The sequence below is a fragment of the Bombus vancouverensis genome, chromosome 4 (genome assembly GCF_051014615.1).
Source record: "Bombus vancouverensis nearcticus chromosome 4, iyBomVanc1_principal, whole genome shotgun sequence".
Lineage (NCBI taxonomy): Eukaryota > Metazoa > Arthropoda > Insecta > Hymenoptera > Apidae > Bombus > Bombus vancouverensis.
This window is the reverse complement of record NC_134914.1, coordinates 1,161,105-1,184,642: the sequence shown is the minus strand read 5'-3', so window position 1 is coordinate 1,184,642 and position 23,538 is coordinate 1,161,105. Positions and strand designations below refer to the sequence as shown.

At 25.8% G+C, this 23,538-nt stretch overlaps 4 protein-coding genes across 7 annotated transcripts; 2 read left to right on the top strand and 2 right to left on the bottom strand.

Annotated features, from left to right (window-relative positions):
- Nucleotides 1–670: 670 nt before the first annotated feature.
- Nucleotides 671–4,354, bottom strand: eIF3d1 (eukaryotic translation initiation factor 3 subunit d1). Its single transcript, XM_033342829.2, has 3 exons — nucleotides 4,094–4,354; nucleotides 3,973–4,018; nucleotides 671–2,255 (listed from the first exon to the last, which is right to left on the bottom strand). Exons 1-3 carry the CDS (start codon nucleotides 4,265–4,267, stop codon nucleotides 787–789), a joined length of 1,689 nt encoding a protein of 562 aa, XP_033198720.1. The 5' UTR covers nucleotides 4,268–4,354; the 3' UTR covers nucleotides 671–786.
- Nucleotides 4,355–4,918: 564 nt separating this feature from the next.
- Nucleotides 4,919–10,846, top strand: LOC117161361 (transducin beta-like protein 3). The gene is made up of 15 exons (XM_033342822.2): nucleotides 4,919–5,149; nucleotides 5,511–5,562; nucleotides 5,635–5,842; nucleotides 5,938–6,112; nucleotides 6,622–6,792; nucleotides 6,879–7,051; nucleotides 7,242–7,441; nucleotides 7,530–7,733; nucleotides 7,871–8,060; nucleotides 8,138–8,256; nucleotides 8,638–8,796; nucleotides 8,903–9,068; nucleotides 9,134–9,358; nucleotides 10,179–10,306; nucleotides 10,397–10,846. Exons 1-15 carry the CDS (start codon nucleotides 5,124–5,126, stop codon nucleotides 10,589–10,591), a joined length of 2,391 nt encoding a protein of 796 aa, XP_033198713.1. The 5' UTR covers nucleotides 4,919–5,123; the 3' UTR covers nucleotides 10,592–10,846.
- Nucleotides 10,847–10,957: 111 nt separating this feature from the next.
- On the top strand, nucleotides 10,958–16,644 carry LOC117161366 (pH-sensitive chloride channel 2). 4 transcript variants are annotated; one of them, XM_033342833.2, is made up of 9 exons: nucleotides 10,958–11,167; nucleotides 13,039–13,228; nucleotides 13,354–13,583; nucleotides 14,936–15,018; nucleotides 15,106–15,261; nucleotides 15,334–15,489; nucleotides 15,573–15,738; nucleotides 15,832–16,018; nucleotides 16,110–16,644. In XM_033342833.2, exons 1-9 carry the CDS (start codon nucleotides 11,091–11,093, stop codon nucleotides 16,371–16,373), a joined length of 1,509 nt encoding a protein of 502 aa, XP_033198724.1. In that variant the 5' UTR covers nucleotides 10,958–11,090; the 3' UTR covers nucleotides 16,374–16,644. The 4 variants fall into 4 exon arrangements, with proteins under 4 accessions (XP_033198724.1, XP_076474051.1, XP_033198723.1 ...); XM_076617936.1 differs by lacking the exon at nucleotides 10,958–11,167 and adding an exon at nucleotides 12,174–12,489; XM_033342832.2 differs by lacking the exon at nucleotides 10,958–11,167 and adding an exon at nucleotides 12,634–12,826.
- A 973-nt stretch (nucleotides 16,645–17,617) lies between these two features.
- On the bottom strand, nucleotides 17,618–22,962 carry Dic1 (Dicarboxylate carrier 1). The gene is made up of 8 exons (XM_033342836.2): nucleotides 22,827–22,962; nucleotides 21,544–21,656; nucleotides 21,175–21,330; nucleotides 20,866–21,032; nucleotides 20,591–20,798; nucleotides 20,129–20,209; nucleotides 20,005–20,061; nucleotides 17,618–19,025 (listed from the first exon to the last, which is right to left on the bottom strand). Exons 2-8 carry the CDS (start codon nucleotides 21,637–21,639, stop codon nucleotides 18,912–18,914), a joined length of 879 nt encoding a protein of 292 aa, XP_033198727.1. The 5' UTR covers nucleotides 21,640–21,656; nucleotides 22,827–22,962; the 3' UTR covers nucleotides 17,618–18,911.
- Nucleotides 22,963–23,538: the final 576 nt, after the last annotated feature.

Below are 23,538 nucleotides of genomic sequence, written 5' to 3'. Positions count from 1 at the left end.
GTTACAATTTTATTAAACTTTTTTATTGAAAATAATAATATATATTTAATAATTTAAACATTTTTCTATACTGAATGAAATATTGTATATGTACTTAGTTTAAATACATGGTGAAAAATTATGAAAAGTAGTTTATAGAGTAAGCTCAGTGGCTTAGTTTATATTCTTTACTTTCAATATTTTCATCAAAGGGTGACGTTAGATATGAAATCCTAACTTATCGATTGTAGCGTTCTATAGTGGTCGATTTATAAAGTACAACTCCAGGCATTGAGAGCATTACACCCTCTACTAGAGTTTCCAGGTTTATGTATACAACTGTGCTTACATATCACAGTAGAAATTAACAAATATTTTGGAATTAGAGGCAATATATGAGAAAAAAGCACTTTAGCAAAAGTACTTTATCACCAAAATCTATATAAAATTTAATTAAATCAATGTTGTTTTGTTGCAATATAATGTTTATCATATTGAAAGAAAATAGGAAAATGAAATGAGGAAAACACTTAAGTAATTAATATATATATTAATACATATTTAAAAATGTAACTTTGAATTGGATAAAATAAAATTTAACTACATAATGTTATATATAATTAAATACATAAATATTTTATATTAATGTGAAATTAGTTTGTGAGGTTTCTAGAATTAGATAATAAAAAGCTGAATTGAAAGCAGTTTATTATGCCACTTTCCTCCCTTCTTACAATATGTATTCATAGTACAAATCAGTGACTTTTAACATATTAATTCAGAGAAGTTTAAGAAAATTTAAAACTGTTAACTCTGAAATGCATCATTAACAGGTTCATCGTCATCTTCATCTTCTTCTCCTTCGCTTTCAAACGTGTTATCCGGAATATCATATAATCTTATCATTGGTTTATTTGGATCTTTCATAATTAGATATTTTCCATCTTTCTGTTTCATGCAAATATCAATAATACATCGTAAAATACCCCATGCATTATCCATATTAAGATTGATTTGTGTTGCAAATTCATTTGGCTTATATTGTTGTGTACCAAGAATAACATGTTTACTAGAATCTCTAACCATTGCTCTAGAGACATAACCGAATTTTAATTGGTCTGAACCTGCTAATAATGCTTGGACAGTCCACTTAGCTAATTTGCAAGCATTGTTGCGTAATTCATTTGCTAATACTGCACCACGCTGTGTATCTAATTTTTGCCTCCATTCAACACCATTGGCTAATTTTGAGTCCCATTCATTTAGAGCCTTAATTGTTAAAAATTGAATTTCATTATTAGGACCTTGCATTACAGCATCATGTTCACATCTTGCAACAAGAACAATTCCATTATTTAAATCCCATTTTCTATACCGATATGCAACACTAGCAACATCACCTTCTTCTTCTTCTGAAATAAATGGGTTTCCTTCTTCAAATTTAAATCTAGGTTCAGTAGATTTTAGTACTTGTTGAGAAAAATTATGATTAATAAATGTAGCTTCCAAAGCTAAATTTCTAGGGGAATTTAAAGAATTTCCATCATCCTGAGGAGGTTCAACACTAGTTTCGTTTACAGTTAATAAATCAAACTCAGTATTATCTCGTTTATCAAAGAATAGTTTGTCTCCAATTTTTTCGATTACAATATCCCAAGAGTAGTTGCTACGAGTACAGCACATTATTGTTGCTAAAATTGCATCTGTAGCATAAACATTTCCTTCTGTTTTTGATAGCTTACGAATTATTGGATCATCAGTAGTGGTGACTGTATGGAAAATTCTATCAATTCTTTGCAATGGCTTTTCGCTTTTGACATTCACTCTGTCATAAGTTTTATCATAATATTCAAGAGAGCCGCAACATAAAATATCTTCTCCATCTTTAATACTAGGTAAAGATAGCTTTGCTAAACGTGGAAAATCCATTTCTTCAATAGTTACCCAATCAGGTCTTACAGTAACGGATGCGTCGCGAATTTTAATTGGTGGTTGATTTTTATGATTACGTAAACCTTGCTGTCTACCCCAACGTTTTGCTTGTCCTTTACGATCTCTCTCGCGAAGCTTTAATTTACCAAGTTGTTGCATTTGGCTCAACGAACCACGCTGGCTTCCACGGCCACGTAAGTTCCTTTGATTATGACGAAATCTGCCACCACGTTGATAAGGCGGTTTTTGTACACGGGTTGTATCAACCAAGTGGAAAGTTGTTTCATCTTCATCATGATAGTATGCATATTGGCTGCCTGAACCAAACTGTGACGTATATTTGTCTGTAAATAATGAAGGTTTTCTTTGTTAAGAAATGAAATATTGTATATAAAATATTAATTTATTAAAGGGAAACCTAAATATAAAATTATTAATTTAATTATTATTTAACCCTTTGCGGATGGAACGGTTCGAAGTCAGCCGTACCGTAAGGCCGAGCTGTTGCCACGATAGTCATTTAAAATTGCCAGCGCACATTTTTGCTTAGACGCGATTTTCGTTCATAGTACTCCAAGATGTCAAATTTTAGACACATGCACAGATTCTCCACAGGATAAATAAAATGACACACATATGAGTCTTTTAAATATATGCATATATGAGACATATGTGTTTCTCGACCATAGCAACGCGTTTACGTGGGATACATATATGAGGAGTCTTCCGACTCTATCAGTCGTTTTTGCCAAACACATATATGAGTTCCTTGGTCAAATTGATGGTTTACGCAGAACATATATATCCCGCGGTAATCTGCACAAGGTTAATTTGGTCTAATGTGATCTATCTTATAGTTTTCATATAAAAGGAAAAGAATTACTACCATCTTATAATGTCTTTTATAATATTGGATTTACTATTTCAATTAAATAATATATAAATACAAATTAGGTTTATATGACACAGAATGATTTTAAATATATGAGAAATAAAATTGAAAATAATAAAATGAAGCATATAAAATCATATCTGAAATAAAAAAAGTTATTAGTAATATAAATTTGTACTTTATTAAGTATTATATTAATAGTAATCTTATAAGAAAGCATTCTTTTAGAATTTAATAAATAATATTGATTTCTTAGTATTGATCAGCTAATAGTAATTCAAGAAAAAAATTAAATTGAATTTATTTTAACACATTCGTTGCCATGTCGCACATATCTATGTGACGGGTATACTTCCGTGGGGGCCCCGTCACAAAGTATGGGTGACGTTCTTCTTATTGTTTAAAAATTTCTCATGTTATATATGGCTATAACTTATGGTTTATTATATTTTGTTAAAATAACAAGAGTTAGAATTGTAAAACATATTAAACTTAAGTTCCTTAACAAAATTAATAATGTCTACATTGTTTAATTATTAATATACTACCAGTAAGTATAAAGTGAAGATCTCTGCTTATTTTTTATGGTTAGATTATAATTATGATAGATTACGGTTAGATTAAACCTTAATAACAAATTAATAAATCTAGGACTTATAAATATACACTCCTAAGGAGACTAAAAGTTATTGACTTTTCTTTTATATCATCTGATAGTCTTCGATGAATGTTATTCAAAAATACAAGTTAACGTTTAGGAACCCACCAGTTCAAAAGTTACACGTATGCAAGATTTTACATACAATTTTAGCATATTTTACATGTTACATTAATGTAATGACCAAAACCTAATTCTAATCTTAACTCTAAGCCTAACTTAAATTGGGCAAATTATGGAAACCAATATGGCGTCAAAGTGCATAATGTATAAAACAACTAAAAATACTTTGTTGCATATACACAGAACTTTTGAATTGACAGATTACTTGTATTTTATGATTCTACTTATCGAACACTATTGAATATATAAAAAAGGGTCAAGAATTTTTTTGATCCCCCAAAGTAAAGTTCAGTCGGTAATAAAAATATAATTAGCTAGATTCATAATTATTTCTAATAAATGACAATGTTAATGTTAAGGTTAAATAAATGAAATAGATAACACTTACTGGGAAACTTTTTATCTTGGAAAGCTGGTGTAGTCCAGTCAGATATCTATGTCAAAAAATAATATAAATATGTGAAGTATCTCCATAAACAAAGGAAAAAGAAACCACATTTACAACGAACCTTGCCCAATCTGTCGCCCTTTGAGAATGGTTGATAAGGTATATCTTTAAATTGATCAGGTAACTCACAAGGACCCCATCCATCGGGATTATGTTGAATTGCAGGAGCTTGAAAGTGGGCTATCTCTTCTTCTCTGTGAACAGCATCTTCTAAAACAACCACGTCGTCCGTCATTCTGTACTTTTAGTACGAAAGACGTGAGACACGATGGCACAACCTATTTGCCGGAAAGACCGGCGACGCCATTATGCTTTTTACAATAAAAATTCATTCATACTCAAAAAGGAAATATGGTGGCGCCATGTATCGGTGAAAAGTTAACTATTTGTTAATACTACTGATTCATCGATAGATAGCGCAATCGTGTCCAAATAGTACACTTTGCACAAATTGTACGTAATTAACTACGTACAAACTTGAAACAATATTATGCAGGAAAGATTTATGAGAGTTAAAGCTTTAATGTAATTCCTAAACAGTTCAAAAATTCGCCTTATAAATCTAGAAATTTCATTTTTTAATTTCGTCATAAAGAGATTAGTTATAATGTTTTAAGATTTAATTGCACGATATTTTAAACTTGCTTAGAACCACGGTCGATAACTATCAAAGAGACTACAAGTATAAATAAAACTAGAGAGGGAAGATTGTTTTAATTGATTCCATTCACACTTCTCAAAATATAAAGGAGTTATTTGCTCAAGTTTATTACGATGTTTATTACAATATCAAAAATTTTATAAATGTGTATTCTCAGTTTGATTCAAGGCCGGTTTTCATGTGGTTTTCACCATAGTACTAAATACAGCACTAAATAATATACATATAAATACTTACTTAGGTCTATAGCTTTCACGAAGATTTTTGCAATGTTTTTAGTATTCTAATATATATTTATATTTAGAGGAATAGTGCACGTGTCTTACGACATTGTGTACTGCCGATTAACGCAATTTAAAGATAAGATATGTAAATAAAATTTAGTACATATTTAAAAACATAATCAAATATTCATAGTAATTTATAAAAAATGAGCAACGTTATTCTAAAAGAAGCGTGAGTAATTCCTAATAATTTCTTAAAATAACGTTATTAAATTTATTTTATGAATAATAAGACACTAAAAAAATATTTTTAAATATAAATTTAAATAAATTTGTATGCTTTTAAATAAGAAGGTTTTGATATGTTATTGATATGATATGCTATATCTATTTGTTTCCTATGAAATATTTTAATAAACATTTAGTTATTCATTATATTAAATTATATTCGATATAATTAGCATATATTACTAGTATTATTTTAGATCACAGATACTATGTATTTATGCATTAAAGAACCTCGTTTGGAAAAAGGTTCTGGTATGAAAATATTATTTGTGTACATGTATTTAGCTAATTATATTCAATTCCAGGTTTGAAGTTGAATCCAAACATGGTGCATTTTATACAGGAGGAAATGTTCAAGTATGTTGACTAAAAAATACATATTATTTATTTTTCTTTATTTTATCATTTAATTGTCACTTTGCATTATAGTGGAGTACAGATGGACAGTATATGTTCTGCCAAAAATATGGTACTGTTTCTATATTATCAGTAAAGAGTGGTACAGTAATATCTTATTTGGGAGGAAGCAATAGCAATGAAGAAGAAGATACAATCAACACATTTATTGCAAGTAATAATGACTTAAACATCATCACACATCACAAAAGTGGTCTTTTTAAATTATGGAACTGGAAAGGTACATAACATTGTATAATATATAAATATATAACATTACTTAATTTTATTATGAATAATTAATTAAATACAATAATATGCATACTATTATTATAGATAATAAATTAATTAAACTATGGAAATCTATTCATAAGAGTCCTGTAGTTCGTATTGCTCATTCTATTGAAAGAAATTTGATGGCTTCTGGAGGTAGTGATGGTACAGTCAGATTATGGAATTTACAACATCATGCTTGTACTCATAATCTAAAAGGAGTTCAAGGAGTAATAAGGTACTCATCTTAAACAAAATATTATATTTTCATATTATTTATAAAAATTTTAGACATATTTCATAATAAAATATGAAATCATATATTTGAATGAGAAATGTGACTATGCAAACATTTTCTAAAAATTGCATTTATTTAAATGATATATTAAAGATTTATAATTTGTATTATCTTTTGTTTTCAGTAAAGTGTGTATATTTTTCAATAATTTTATAAATGTTACAAATTTTGAGTTATTATAACAAACATTTTACATACAGAATCACTGAATGCATACTGCTGTAAAACATGCTATAATTATTTTAATTCATATAAATTTTGCAATACTCTGTAATATATTTCAAAAATTGAAAATCAAATGTAAAATTTTAAATTAACAAATTGTGTGGAAATTGGTTTTTATGATCACTCATTTCTTTTGCTATCTATTTTCAATTACATCATTTTAAGATATATAATGTGCAGCATATGAATTTTTATAAAATTTGTGAAATATAATATAATTTTAGTATTTTAGTTTTTCATCCAAATATTGAAAAAGAGCTTATCTTTGCTGCTGGCGATGATATCAAAATCTATGGGTGGAATATTAAAACTGGTAAAGAAGAAATTACACTTTCTGGACATTTCAGTAAAGTTACTTCTTTATCTTTTCTCAAAGACAAGGATTATTTAGTTAGGTAATATATTGAAACTACATTTCTTATCTTGTATATTACTAAATATAAAATTTGTGATATGTATAATGCACATTGGTTTTGTGTAGTTCAGGAAGAGATAGAGTACTCATTTTATGGAATCTTTCTTCTGGATCATCAATACGAGTTTTACCAGTTTATGAGGAAATAGAAGATACATTTATAATACCTAAAAATATGTTACTACCCTTTTATAACAAAGATGAAAATGCTATACATGTTGCTGCTGCAGGAGAAAAAGGTGCAATCATACATTTTTCAATATTTGTATGGATTAAATTAATATTCGTCAATTTTTTTGTTAAGAATATTTACATCTTATTTGGCTGTTCCGAAATTTTGCTTTTTTTTATATAATTACATATTTTTTAGAATGATACAAATTTACAAATAATAATTAAATATTTATTTTGTAATCCAAATTCCTTTAGGAGTTGTGAAAATTTGGGAGATGAAGACTGGTAAAGAAGTATATGTGCAAAAAAATTCTATTGTATCAGCTGCAAAGGAAACAGGATCTCTATCAATTATACATTTACTTTATAATGATAATAGTAATAACTTTGCTGTAGTTACGGTTGATCATAATATAATTATCCATTCATTAGAAACATTTGATTGCCTGAAACAGGTAAATTCGTTTTTCAAAAAATAATAATAAAATCGATATTTTATATAATAGGGAGGTTCTATAATGAATACAATTTTTACTGTTATAGTTAGTAGGTTACAGTGATGAAATTTTAGATGTTGTATATCTTGGAGATAATGAGAGTCATATAGCTGTTGCTACAAATAGTTGTGATATAAAACTGTACAATATTTCAACCATGAATTGCGAATTGCTATGTGGTCATACAGATATTGTGTTATCTCTTGCTACTACACTTGCTAATGCCTATTTACTTATTTCTTCAGCAAAGGTATATATTGTATACATTTCATAAATTATTAATGAATTGAAATCTATAGTTGCGAAAATTGCTTTAATGTAAGAAAAAATATTTATGAAATATATATGAAATATATTATTAAAAAAATAATGTTTCATAATTTATAGGACAATAGTATTCGAGTATGGCTTATGGATAAAGAAACAACTAAAGTATCTTGCATTGCATCTGCTACTAGACATACTGCTCCCGTTGGTTCTGTAGCAATTTCTCAAATGTCTGCAAAATTTTTTGCTTCTGTCAGTCAAGATTCATGTCTTAAATTATGGAACTTATCAAATAATATTAATTTTAAAGGTAAACAAAATGCCTTTTTATATCATAAATTATTATTTCTATCACGTAGTGTTATTTTATGCGTTCAATGATTGCAGACACATGCTCTCTAAATGTTGCTCATACAACATTGGCTCATCAAAAAGATATTAATAGCGTGAATATTTCACCAAATGATAAATTAATTGCTACTGGATCACAAGATAAAACAGCTAAGGTATAATACATAAAATTCATTGTACATCAAAATATAGGATGTTTCTTTTAAATGGGAAGAGTGGAATATCTTCTGATAAAATATTTTATTTTTGTTAACATAAGACATAATATTCGAAAATTGAACGGATATTTATATGGATATAATGTTTATTTTATATATCTTCATAGACATTTTATATGTACTGTATTATTCGTTGTGGTACATAATATTGCTCTATAATGTTAGTATTAAATTTTTTTACTATTAATTACGTCTTCTAAATCCTATATATATCATTAGCTTCTGCATTACTATATACAACTTCATTTCAATATGAATGCACTACTTAAGAAATTGTTTTTGTTAAAAATGCTTTGAAACATACTCTAAATGTTATAGTTATGGTCTGCAGACGATTTACAATTACTTGGTGTATTTCGTGGTCACCGTAGAGGAGTTTGGTGTGTTCGATTTTCACCTATAGATCAGGTACTTTTGACGTCATCGGCAGATTCTACAATAAAACTTTGGTCGCTGACAGAACTTCAGTGTTTAAAAGTAATTATAATTATTTATTTGTTACTAATTGTTATTAAATTAATATAACAATTATTTTAATTAAAATATATATTTATCATTATCAATAATTTTTTCTGTATGATAGACTCTTGAAGGCCATGAATCATCAGTATTAAAAGCAGAATTTTTATCACGAGGGATGCAAATAATTACTGCAAGTGGAGATGGTCTTTTGAAGCTTTGGAATATTAAGACATCCGAATGTACATGTACTTTAGAACAGCATGAGAGTCGCGTATGGACACTCGCAGGTGAATATCATTTTAACGTTTTTCAATCAACATATTATATTTATTATATCATACTTTAATTGTAGTTAGTAAAAATGAGAAAACTATTATCAGTGGTGGAAGTGATTCATTGCTAGTTATTTGGAAAGATGTGACTGAAGAAAATAAAAAAAAAGCTGCAATGAAATTAGAACAACTTGCATTGGAAGAACAAAAACTAGCAAATTTACTAAAAGCAAATAAATTAACATCTGCGTTAAACATAGCTTTAAAGTTAGAACGTCCTTTCCAAGTTCTCAAAATTGTAGAAAGTAAGTTTTAATTACGTATTATCAATATAAGCATGCATCATTTAATATAACTTCTTATATAATTATATACAGAATGATTCACTTAACTATAAATATCTTAAATTATACATTATATGGAAAATAGATTTGCGTGATATTAAGAAAGTATTAAATAGTACACTTCTTTTTATGAACAAGGAAGTTTTAAAAAGGATCTTGAAAAGGTTAACATTTTCTAAAATATAATATACTTCTTATTTCTTATTATATGCATATATTCTTATTGTCTTAAACTTAACCATTGATAAGATATTTTACTTTTAATTGGGGAACTCAGAATAATGAAGCAATACAATCTTTAATTTTAAAAAATTGTAGCTACAGTCAAACTAAGTCTATATGCTCCTAAATATTAAAACACATTAACATATACAATCAAAAACGGTAGAAGTTTCAACCAAAGTTCTTTCGATAAATAAAGATCTTATACATCCGTTCCTTTTTCTTATTTTATTTTGGAAAAGATGTTTTTTTCCCATTGAGTTCTTTAATTAAAATAAACGCTGTTAAGTAGAACTGTTATTGAAATGTTTAATATTATGCAAAGAAAATTTTCAAGGAAAAGAGTAGTTATGTGACTAACGGTTAACTCTTTCCGGTCATAATTTCTGTGGCATTGGTCTCCCCAATATTACAATGCCGGGTAATAATCGGACTTTGTCCGGCAAAAAGTTAGTGTTACATGTAAAGATAAAGTGAATCATTTTACATAAATTAATAATTGAACCGGAACGCGATTACTTTTTCATTCTTCTTATGTTTTTTATTTTTCATCTATCAGCTATTTTAAAGGAAAATAATTGCCACTTTGAAGAAACAATTCGTGACTTAAAACCAATTTATAAAGAAGAGTTACTGAAGTGTGCTGTTACATGGAATGTCAATAGTAAAAATTGTCAAATTGCTCAGGTAAGTTCTGACATAATTGAATATGTTATTCCTTCAAATAAGAAATTTGATTATAATTTTACATGTTTCTATAATGTTCATGATTAATAGGTAGTCATGAACGCGTTAATGATGGAAATGGAAAATTTGGAATTCCAAACAAAATTAACTTCGACATTGGAATCTGTGATACCATATACTGAACGCCATTATATAAGAATTACAAAATTGTTACAAAATTTGCATATACTTACTTATACTCTCAATCGTATGAAACCACGTATTACGTCCATAAATATAAACTAAATGTATAACTAACAACTTGTATAAATTTCGTAAATTTCTTTTTTATAACTTTCTTTTCTATATACCACACATGTGTGTGTATGTGAATGCTTTTTATAGCGAATGGATGTAGATGGAGAATTTTTGTAGATAGCAGTATAAATCGGCGTTAGTTATTTAATATGTAAACAGCACATGCCAAAATATTTGTAAATTTCGAAGAGTCTTTTTCTATTATAACTATAATATAAACTTATATTTCAAGAAAGTACAAAATTTCGTGACTTCTTTTATTATGGTATGGTACTTTCAACATACCCTGTATACCTTGTGTACAATACCAACTTAGTATTATATACAAGCACCTGAGTGTTCACTTTATAAAAGAATACTGTAAGTGGGAGGAATGGTTGGGTAATATTTGGTTTCTAGCTAATTTACTCAAGACCATGCATGTATATTCAAGAAAGAATCAGTCCAAGTTTATTAGTGAAACAGATAAGTCATCAGGAAACGTAAGATGGCCTTAAGAAGAATTTGTTCTTTCGTGTCTTTTATTTATCTACTACAACTTTTACATTTAAATACATCTGCTATGTAAGTTATACTTAATTAGATCCATTCCTTTAATTTTTATTAAATTTAGTGACTCTAGTCACTAAATATTCTTTTAAATTTTTTGTAGTTAGAAATATCACTCAGTTTTATATCTATGTGGAAGAGTTTGTTTAAGTAAAACTTATTAACGTAATAAAAGCCTAATAAAGCTATTTATTTAAATAAATCTACTTATTAATCTTATTTTCCACAATTTTAAATAAATACAAATTTTTATATAGTTACTAGCATAGATCAGTATCATGAAAAGACATCATCTTCATCCTAATAAAGTATATAATATAAAATATCCAGAACTATAATTTAGTTATGTATATTACTGAATACATGTTTAATATAATTTTTGTATATACAAATTTTTGTGGCATTGGGCAAATAGTGGTAAAAAGCTACTTTTTTTTAAATTAATTTGGACACTAAAAAGTCTTTAAAAAAACATATTTTGTAAAAAATATTTATAAATACTATCTATTTCCATGCATAACTATCTAAAATATCTAAAAATATTTATAAGTGCTATCTATTTCCATGTATATTTTGTATGCAAATACATAACTAAATTTTGAAACACTTGTGTAAACATTAGTATTCAAAGTTGATTACATTAATCTTTAAATTATTGAAATTATATTTTCAACAGTTTTATATTATTTTATCTGTATCTGAATTATTGTATGATTAAATAGCATAAATGAGGTAATTTACAAATAAAGATAAATTAAAAAAAGTATCTCTTTACTTTTCCATAATTTATCTATATCTATTATAGCTTTAATTGTAATTGCAATGATTATTACAATTTATAATTTTCTAACTCATAATTTTTATGTTGGATTAATAATAAATTTTAATTATAAAATAAGACTACACACTCCCCTCTCTTTCTTATTTTGTGAAAACAAAGTATGTGTATTATATTCAATATTATATTTCATCAACCAATTAAACTATTTTATACTACATGTATATGCATATACCGCTAAATTACGTACATCAGAAGAAAAAAAAAGATTCTGAATCATGATACGCAATTTTATGAAGAAAAATATTGATAACTTACATAAACAGTTAAATGTTTGATGTCATAAATTAATATGCTCATGTGGTAGATAAGATTTTATTGTTGAGATTGGTATTAAAGTCTTGATTAGAGCATTAATATTCGATTGTATTAGTTAATAAAAATTTTTTACTTGTCATACTAGATATCAGAATAAATAATGTACATAATAAAATATGATACTTAATGATATTATAAACAAAATATGATAAATAGGTTAAAAATTTTATAATTTTTTAAGGTACTTATCTATACTTATTCTTATCTTATAAACTATGAAATATAATATATTTTTCATAGCTGTTTATAAAGTACTTGTTTATTTTAGTTGTGTTTATTCATATTTATTTCATGAAATAATCACATATCCATAGTAAACCATCATTGCTATGCTTTTCAGAAATATTTCAACTTGCAATAACAAAGAAATTCTTTTTATAATGTAGAGTCACATGCATTGCATTATGTCACCAGCATTAGTACAAAGCAACAATGAACTATTCTTACTACTTAGTAACGTCTGGAATTTTAATTCAAGGACTTTCTTTGAAAGCAGTTTTATCTTTTTACGTATTGAAGTATAACTAAATATCACTAACAAATATATACTATTGATACTATTAATTAAAATATCAACCATAATGTTATTATATATATTTTTATAAATTTTTTACAGAATTTTTTTATAACATTATTAATACTTTTTACTATTAGAAGTTTAAATAATATTACTAAGCTTCTGGAAGCATAGCTTTATATGTGTATATGAAATTACATAAATTTCTTACAGATTAGAGAGCTGTCCAATATTAAGTAGTAGCAGCTCTATGACACAAACTGAACTTTTACAAGAATTGACAAATAATTGTCGTTATGATAAAATGACTAGACCACCAGGAGAAATTAATTCTACAGATCCAATTAACGTATATGCCAGGGCTTATATTTATACAATTAGATCTAATATGGCAAAAACACTGGTAGCTTGTGTTATAATTATATTTTATAACTTACATAATTTCTAATATTTGTTCTGCATATATCTATAAAATAATAATATTGTTTTATATCCTTTATAAATATATATATAAAAATATTTTTACAGCAATTTGATGTACATATGATGTTGCAATTTAGATATCTGGATAACAGGTTAAAATTTTCAAACATTGCTCCACATTTAAATCAACTATATGGTGGACAATTTGCACATGATTTGATTTGGACACCTACTGTATATGTTTCTAATGAGCCCAGTTCTGCTATAATGGGAAATAGTGTGAAAGATATACTTGTTTCAATAGATCCATCAGGCATGGTCATACTGAATACTAGGTTTGTAAATATAAATTTACTTAATATTTTAAAAATAGTAATATTACATTATCAAATATAATATTCATTCAACATCTTTATTTTTTATTCATTAATAATAATTTATAATAATTCAAATATAAAGTAAAATTAACATAAATATGAAGCAATAAAAACATAATGTAAAGTAATAAAAAATAATTCAGAAAATATCATTTATTCTAAGTTTATTCTTTATTCTGCACTTTTTAATATGCTCTTTTATTTTAATTTTAATATTTGTACAACTTAAAAATCTTTTTAGTTCATGAGGTTTCATTGAATAAAAGTTCAATCAAAGTAATGTTTATGTTGTTGCAATTATTTGTTGCAATATTTAATTTATTATAAATTAATTGTTCCAATTTACGTTGCAGGAAGAGTAAACTAAACTAACTATAAACAATTAAATAGGTATTTTAATGAACTATATCATGACAAAAATATAATTTATTACTTAATTATTTAAAAGTTAGAGTTCAATTATTCAAAATAAGATTAATATGTAAAAATATGTACAACATGCAATACATATTTTATGGCACTAGTATAAATAGTATAAGTATATAGTATGGCAATAGTATAAAATTAATTATATATTTTTTTGTTCATTTTAATATAAAATAACACAATCTGTGTGAATGGAAAGCTGATCAAAATCGGCTTTATGATGTGTTGTAAAATAATAAATTCCATAGAGCTATTTGATTGTGCAAAATTTTTGAAATGAGAATACATACCTTATATAGATACTTTGCCTTCCAACATGAACTCATGTTAATTACTGTATGATTATTGTTTATAGAGTTATATCAATTAAAAAATCAACAATTTTTTTAGTGAAAATTTAATGATCCTTTAATCTTACTGTCTAATATACAGGGTTGGTAACTGGTGGTACAAGCGAAAAGGAGGTGATTCTACGCGAAAAAAGAAGTCGAAAATACAGAATAAAATTAAAAAAAAAATTTTTTTTTAATTTTTTAATTTTAAAACGATCTACAGTGAGATCCGTTATAACGAGACGTGATAAAGCGCACGCGTACCGAGTGAAAATTCAAAGTCCGCTTGTACCATCAGTTACCAACCACCCTGTATATCAGAGATTATTTAAAAGATGCTCTATTGTTGAAAGTTAAAAACTTGCAATATTGCTTATTTTAAAAGTAAAAATTATATTAAGATTTAACAAATTTTGAATGTTACATATAATGTTACTTTTATAATTTTCTTTAATTGTATTCACAATAAAAATAATGACATAATATGAAATGCATAACTCATCCTTATATAATCTTATCTGCATAATAAACGTGATGTATAAACTGTTATAGGTTGCAAGTTACTCTTAACTGTGGGCTTCGTTTGGAGAAATTTCCGTTTGATGTACAAGAATGTCCTCTTGTCTTTGAAAGCTGTAGGATGTCATAGTTATTGTACTACTACAATGTCAGCTATTTTATTCAACTGTGCTCCTTGGAATGAATGGAATTTTTACCTACAGGGACATACAATGTGCATGATATGGTGTTATATTGGGACCAAGATCCAATCATACTTGCAGACGAATTACACTTAACTGAATATAAGCTTTTTGACAAATGGGTTAACACATCAGAAGTATATTATACTACATCGCAGCAACATTATGGTCATTTTGGCATGTATTTTTGTTATATGTAGTAAATAATATCTTAAAACTATTTTAATTGATAATCATTTGTATTTATAGCTGGTAATTTCAGTTCAATTAGTATAACATTTAAATTAGCACGCGAGATGGGATTTTTTATGATGGACTATTACATTCCATCTATACTAATAGTAGTCATTTCTTGGGTATCTTTTTGGTTACATATGGATGCAAGTCCTCCACGAATAGTGTTAGGTGATATATTTAAAAGGTGTATAACTTACTTTATGGGTGTTGATATTATAAGATAAATAATTAATTAAAATTTCTGTATCTAGGAACAAATACTATTTTGACATTTATGACTCTTGCATCCAAAGTAGAGAACTCTCTGCCAAAAGTTTCTTATATAAAAGCCAGTGAAATATGGTTTTTGGGTTGTACAATATTTTTATTTGCAGCAATGGTTGAATTTGCTTTTGTTAATACAATTTATCGACGGAAGTATGTATATGTTGTATGCAGATATTACAAATATGAAATCTCATACTTCATATATCATTTACTGGTTATTAATAATTTTGAAAATATGTTTAGGAAAAATGTTCCCTTGAAAAAAGTAAATAGTAAATACATATTAAAATCAACGCTAACACCAAAACTGGCTCGAAAACAATTTCAGAAGAACACTACAGGATTAGAACGATCACGGTCTTGGTCATCACTTGATAATGCAAACACCAGTGAACAAGATTATTCAAGTCAAAATTACCTTACTGTGCATGTAAATATACAAATATATTATAAGAAAACATATCAAAGTATACGTACATTCTGTATTCATTCTTCATAGCAACTGTACTTTTATATTGCAGAGTTTTCCAAGTACTCTCAATATTCCTTCTGTTAAAATTGAAGAAGATAAAGATCAAGAATGCTCTATTGGGAGCATTATGACTGTTAATAGTACATCATCACCAAAACCTTTTCAACGAAGAGCAACTCTTGCACAGTTACATAATTTTACAACAATGACTCCACAAGAAATTGCTCAATGGATTGACAGACGTAGCAGAATTGTATTTCCTGTGGCTTTCATTATATTTAACATTCTTTATTGGTCTTTTATTTGGATATAAAAATGTTATAAATAGATTAAATATGTAAGAAGTAATATTTTTTTATTACATTGAAAATTACTAAGAAATTCTTGAATAATTACGGAAACTAACGAGTTGCATTTATGTAATTTAGCTGTATAAACTTTTAAATTAGAAATTAGAAAAGTTGTTTTCTATAGTACGCGTACATATGTTATTGTTACTATGTGGTAGTTGTTTATTTATTTTATATAAATTGTTTTTAATGGAGAAAATAGATTATAAATAAATATAAAATATTATGACAGAAGACTATTAATTCGTAATTTAAATCTTCATTCGTTCATTTTTTATTCTTTTGAGTTGCATCAACTGCCGGGATTGTTATTAGTTCATTAGTGATTGGTTTGGTATAATCGATTGGCATTGATTTTCAAACTGACAGTAAGTATATAGATATACTGATAAACAAAAATATCAGTAGACTAGATTGCTAACGTTATGTGCCATAGTCATACCCTCCGTAGGCAGGTTTATGTGTTGTGAGTTATGGGGGTACGTGGTCTTGAGTGTAGGTTTCAGATTATAGGATACAGTGAGTACAATGCAACGTAGTTCTATAAATACATATGTTCTTATACATCAGAGCACAGTTGTAGATGAGTGAGATCACTGACATATAATGAAATATGCATATACATATGTATTATGTAGATAGATTCTTATGCGTATACACTTGGCCTTTAGATGTTTCATTCGTCCGAATGAATTAGTTTGTCAGAACTCAGAGCTCAAAACGTGGCCAGAAAGTCAGAAGTCAGAATCTAGAACGCTCATCCACTGTAATCATACTCTAACAGACGCAGTCTCACTTGAAAACGTAAAAAAGAGATGGTAACTTCAATATTAAATATCTCATGAACTATTAATCGTCGGCGGCCTGTCTCTAAATCTTCAACCGCCAGTTTCAGTTTTTGATGTTTTATCATCGTATAAAAGTTTATCAAAACATCAGAGTTATAATTCAGTATTTTACATCGTTAGTAAAATTTTGTACCTGTTTTGCAATTTTATAACTAATACTAATCGTGAACTTATGTAATTCTCAAATGATGGATTTGTACATGTATATAATAACACTTTATTTTATACAAATTTGTTAATATTATTTTTATTATTAAATAATTTAAAATAATTTACAAAATAAGCTGATATATGTACATACATACATTCTCATATACATATTATATAAATTAGAAAAATATTTGTTTTTCAAAGTTTGTGCATTAACAATTATGAAACAATATTTTTGTAAACAAAATATATGACTGCAAATTTAAATATTATATAATAAAATACATATATACATATATATAAAAGTTTGTGTATACCCCAATACATAATTATAAACATATTTTTATAGAATGTTTTTATATGCCAGAAGATTGTTATGTATCCAATTTGAAATAAGATAATAACCATTTTAATAGTTATATAGTTGTTTAAATTAGTAATACAATTACAATATTCCTGATGATATGAATATTACAATATCCTGATAATATTACTTGTTTTGAATATGTGTTAGACACATAGTATGTAGTACACATATATAGAACAAGTTTATTTATTTTTGAAAACAAAAATTGGCTAAGTTTTGTGAAAATAAGTGCGAGAAAGTTCAAATCATTTTTAATAAATATATATTTGTTTTATCTGATTATCTAATTTCTGAATGCCTATAGTATCATTTGATCAGGAAATATCACACTTATTTTTTTTAGATATCATTATTGGAAGAACAAATATTAGTATCACCTAATATTTGTACAAATGCAGTTTATATACTATTGAAAATTAAGATTGTAATAATATGAAATACTTACCAAAGATATTTCATAAAACTTAGGCATAAACATAACAATAAACTCAACATATAAAAATAATATTTGTCCTATTTGAATTTGTTTATCTTTATTATAAAATTTCAGCATATATATTTTTATTTGAAAAAATTGATTGTTATAATTAATAAATTATTATAGAAATAGAATGGTGTACATACAATAGTACAAGATATTTACCAATATATATATAGATATACAAATCAATTTTTGACACTAGATCTACTGAGCTTTAATATGCACCTAAATATATATACTTCATTAAAATTAAAGTAATAAATAATGTAATATATGTAATATATGTATTTATGTCTCTATCTAAGTAAAACATTTGCATATTTTTAGTAATTGCAAAAACAAAAAATCTGATATCAATCAGTTTGGTAGCCTTATACATTATATATATTATATATTGTATATATAATGTATAAGACTACCAATATATATATTGTATAAATAATATATATATTATAGTATAATAAAAATCATATAATATTAATAAAAATCATGTATGTAAGATTTTGTACATACATACAAAAATAATAGGACAATTTCAAATAGGACAAACACTTTTATCATTTTTTTATTCCTTATTTTCATATCCTAATTTCTTCTCCTATGGAACATTTCAGTAGAATATTATGTTTCAGCATTCAAGACAGTTAATTGAATTCTATGATACTGAAACACCAGAAGGATAGAATCCAAAATTAGATCTTAATTGTTCTAACAAGACAAATGTAAGAATAGTCTGTGGAGCTAATCTGATAAATGCAGGTACATAGCCCTAAAATAAAATAATCAATATATTTTTAAACTCATATGCTTGAAATTTTATTTTATAAGAATACATTAACAGGAAGATTATTATTTGAATAAACACATTTAGATAAGACATATATAAATAAATTGAATTATATAATTAAGAAAATTATAATTACAACATAAATATGTTATGATACAAAATAGATTGAAAATGTAAAACTTAAGATACATAATCTTCCTTCTTAAGTAGATACATATGTAGTTTCTTTAGGAGATTAGATGTACATATGAATTATTTTCCTTTATATTTCAATAAAAACGAATATTCTGTTACGAATAAATAATTTGGCACTTCTAAATATATATTCTTATTGCATTGCAAATACATGCAAAGATAAAAATTAAATTCAAACAGATACAAACGTTTTCTACATTTTATATAATTGAGTCATGACTATGCATTTAATAAGAGTAAAACAACTATTATTAAACTATCTGAAACATTTATAACTAATTTCTTCTATAAATATATTCAATCAATGTCATTAATGTAAACTACATGTAAAGTAAAAAAAGATGTTTCATTTACAATGGAGAGTAATAATTTAATGGAACACTTTGTGATTAAAAAGTATATATGCCTATTGAATTAAGTGTACTATTTATATAGATTATTTAACTCCAAGCATTCAGTGATCAAAGGGTTAAGTAGAAAAAAAAAGAAAGATATAAATTACAGGAACTGTGCAAAGTTCTAAGGGTATACAAAATCACTTTAATTCTTAATTATTATGATGAATTTAAATGTCTAAATATAAACTTTCTGTCCAAATTAATTATTCTAAAAAATCCATAAAAAGCTTTCTTTAATTACTAATTTTAAAAGTTTATCTTTATCTCAAATGTGTTTACTCAGACATACTATAACCTTCCCATTATTAGGATATTATGATATAGAAGTATCTAGGAAAAACTAATTCAATACATAAAAAGAAACTTACTTTAAAAAATGCAAATGGTCCAAGCTTAGCAGTATACAAAAATAGATCCATCAAATTCTATAAAACATTACATAAATAAATCTCTATTACTACGTTATTCACTTAATCTTACTTTTACAATTACCTTAAATTCTCCTGGGTTAGCATTCATTGCTCGTGTTTTTAAAACATCCAAAGGTTGTGTAAGAGTTGTAGCTACAGCACCCTTGTATAGGAATAAAACATTAACTGAGAATGATGAATGAGAATGCGTAAAATAATATGGTATGTATTGCTTACTACTATCTGCTACTATCTACTACTATCTATATAAATCTTGTGTTATTATATTAGTATCATTGTATAAAAGAACTGCAAGCCTGTATAAATATAATTTATATGAAATGTATTATTACATTTACATGAATTGTAATACATACATATATTTATATGAAATAGTATGAAATGATAATATAAATAATGTTTGTTACATAATATCTTTTTTTTTTAAAGTTCATGTAATAAAAAGAAATTGTTGTTTGAATTACACCATGTTTATGGTTCCTATTCTTTTTCAAATTTGAATATATTATTTAAATATACTTACTGCACATACACTTGACACAACATGAGTTATAGGATTATCTTTAAAATAACCACTTTGTAACAACATAATTTTAACTTGATCATAAAAGCTCAGTTGTCCAATTGTCATTAATGCAGCTCTTAATGTTGCTGTAGAGCATCCACTAAATAAATGACTTACTCCTTCTTGCTGAATTACACGTATTATTCCATCTAGAGCATGCTTATAACTATAATAAAATTTATTATTAAATAACAAAAGCAAAAGTAAATTAAGATAATAACTTAGACCCTTACTTTCGTCTTAGTTGTGGTGGAAGTTTTATATCATTTTGCATGCGTACATTAATTACATCTCCTGGTGTTCCAAGAATACCACCAGCTGCGCCAGAGAATCCAGCCAATAACAATTTTTGGTAAAATAATAATGATTGTCCAGATGTTTCAAATGTTTGTTTACCTACCTATATATATAAATATAATATATCCAAATGAGAAGTATAGTGTAATAACTCAAATAGTAACATAGAAAAGTTAAATATACAATCAAATTATAAGAAAATAGATATTATAAGTAAATAATACATATAATGAGAATAAATTTACTTCATATGCTCCAAATCTCATTGTAGAATATGTAAGTTGACGAAGCAGAGAAGCACTTAATCCATTGTACAAAGCTAAAATTCCCTGATTTTGTATTATAGATGTAGTTAATCGTGCTATAGATAGCTTGCCTTCTTGTTGTGTTTGTAAGTGAACCTATAAATGTGTGGTGTGTAAATGAAATGCTATTGCATTTCAGTACATCACAAAATTTTTTTAGAATTATAAAGCTCACAATTTGCTTAACACGCTATTTGAAATTCAAAATATAATTAGTATATTTAATTGTTAATTATATAATTATAATCTTAAAAAAAGAGGAGTTGAAACTTATGTTATATTCATTTATGAATTTAGTAATAAAAATACCTTTAACAAATCTAAAGGATGGGTAACACAAGCAGCACCTGCAGAGGAAAGCCCACCAAAATACCACCGTGACACTTTTTTTGTTTTATCTGTCATGTTTTCTGTGTTTTATGCTTTCATAAAACAAGTAAAAATGAGACATTTGATAAATAATTAATAAATGAAACTACTTAAAATAAAATGTAATTAACACATTTACTTATTTTTATATTTTTACATATTGGTTTAGGATTACATATATGTATAAACTGTATATATATGAATTATACATATATGCATACATAAATTAAAATGTCGTATATATATATCATACATAAATTAAGAAAGTGAATGATTAAACTATTAATAATTTTTGAAGTACTAAAATTAATTATTGACATATATATATAATATTAATGTGATATTTAATAAACTAATTATTTAATAGATATTAAAGCAATTATAATGTACATATACGTCATGTTTGTGCGCGCGCTCGCGTGATTTTTAGTTATGTGTATATGCATATATACTTCTAGAAGAAAAAAATGATCATTTTAATTATAATATTTTTTAAACAATAAGTTAAATTGAGAATACAATTATTAGTTGATAAATTATTTAAGAAGTTTATATAAAAAGATTTACGCAAATTTTTAAATAAAAGTTGGAACATTTTTACAAAATTCACATATTCATAACTGATACATAGCGCCTAAAAATTGTTATAATTAAATAACTTATTATTAACAGACTTTAACATACAAATGATAATTATTATACATAAATATAAGTGATAATTTAACATAATTATCTTCATAAAAATTTGAACATATATTTATATATATAAAATTCTTGAACATATATTTCGATTTCTCTCATAAATTTAAAATTTAAATGATTTCATTTAAGCGTTGTTACGAAACATGACATAAGCTATAGTTATACCGCATATACATGTGTGTCAAGTATGTTTAATCAGGATTCATTGATAATTAATTTTATTAGCGGTATATAAGTAGAACATCCGTATTACATCTGTGCACGCTTGTACATTCAATTTAATATAAACATATGATATCTTCAGTAAATTAAGTATAAAAAAGAACTTATTAATTATATCGTAAAGGTTTACCACATGAAGATTATTTTTTATTAATTTCTAATGATAAGAATTAAAAAATAATTATGGTGATCTTTTATAATCACTAACAAATCAAAGTAACAAAAAAATATAGATAAGATAAACACAAAAAATGAAGAAAAAAATGAATAATAGAGTATAATGTAAGGTAGCTACTTACTATAAATTGTATCATTAATAGAACTTTCAAGTTATTCTTGATTAGTAAGTATACCCGGCAATATCTAAACTCTGACTGACGTAATGTCCACAATCAGTTAACAGAGCTGGAAAGTTGGTGAACGCGCACGCATCAGCTGATAGCCACGTGTTATACCACCTCCTTTCGAAACTGGAACTCCTTTTCATCGATACGCTTAGTTTTAAGAATGGTTATATTTCTCTTAGCAAAATTAATAATTATTTGCAAACAAGTGTTTGGACATTAGAAATTTTTTATATATGAATCTATATGTATATATATATACTATATACCTATATTTATATGAAATGTAAAAAAAAAGACTCGTATGAAAAAAATTGAGTATTTATATACATGTTGCAATTATTTTTCAAAAAAATGTACATTATAAGCGGCAGTATTCTATATATTATACATATATAATGTCGTTATTATTTGTTAGTTTTTAATCATCTTTTTGCATTTTCATATTATTTGATTAACGTTAGGATATTTTTATACGATTAAATTTTTATGGAGGTTTCTTTATTTATATTACTTTCCAACGATTTTTATGAACTTTTATATACAATTATTAATGTAACGATTCATTACATAATTTGCAGAAATACATTATTTGTACAAAGTTCATCAAGTATTGAAATAATAATATGCAAATATGTTTGTACAATTCTTGCAAATGTGTTATTGG

What these genes read in the sequence shown, in the direction of transcription:
- eIF3d1 (XM_033342829.2), bottom strand. Translation starts at nt 4,267, where the DNA reads ATGACGGACGACGTGGTTGTTTTAGAAGATGCTGTTCACAGAGAAGAA. An exon ending in AGGGCGACAGATTGGGCAAG is followed by an intron (nt 4,019 to 4,093) that starts GTTCGTTGTAAA and finishes TTTTTGACATAG; the next exon opens with ATATCTGACTGGACTACACC. An exon ending in CCAAGATAAAAAGTTTCCCA is followed by an intron (nt 2,256 to 3,972) that starts GTAAGTGTTATC and finishes CATTATTTACAG; the next exon opens with ACAAATATACGTCACAGTTT.
- LOC117161361 (XM_033342822.2), top strand. Translation starts at nt 5,124, where the DNA reads ATGAGCAACGTTATTCTAAAAGAAGC. An exon ending in GGAGTTCAAGGAGTAATAAG is followed by an intron (nt 6,113 to 6,621) that starts GTACTCATCTTA and finishes ATATAATTTTAG; the next exon opens with TATTTTAGTTTTTCATCCAA. An exon ending in CATTTGATTGCCTGAAACAG is followed by an intron (nt 7,442 to 7,529) that starts GTAAATTCGTTT and finishes TTACTGTTATAG; the next exon opens with TTAGTAGGTTACAGTGATGA.
- LOC117161366 (XM_033342832.2), top strand. Translation starts at nt 12,741, where the DNA reads ATGAACTATTCTTACTACTTAGTAACGTCTGGAATTTTAATTCAAGGA. An exon ending in CTAATATGGCAAAAACACTG is followed by an intron (nt 13,229 to 13,353) that starts GTAGCTTGTGTT and finishes ATATTTTTACAG; the next exon opens with CAATTTGATGTACATATGAT. An exon ending in TCCTCCACGAATAGTGTTAG is followed by an intron (nt 15,490 to 15,572) that starts GTGATATATTTA and finishes TTCTGTATCTAG; the next exon opens with GAACAAATACTATTTTGACA.
- Dic1 (XM_033342836.2), bottom strand. Translation starts at nt 21,639, where the DNA reads ATGACAGATAAAACAAAAAAAGTGTCACGGTGGTATTTTGGTGGGCTT. An exon ending in TTGTGTCAAGTGTATGTGCA is followed by an intron (nt 20,210 to 20,590) that starts GTAAGTATATTT and finishes TTCCTATACAAG; the next exon opens with GGTGCTGTAGCTACAACTCT. An exon ending in GACCATTTGCATTTTTTAAA is followed by an intron (nt 19,026 to 20,004) that starts GTAAGTTTCTTT and finishes ATTTTATTTTAG; the next exon opens with GGCTATGTACCTGCATTTAT.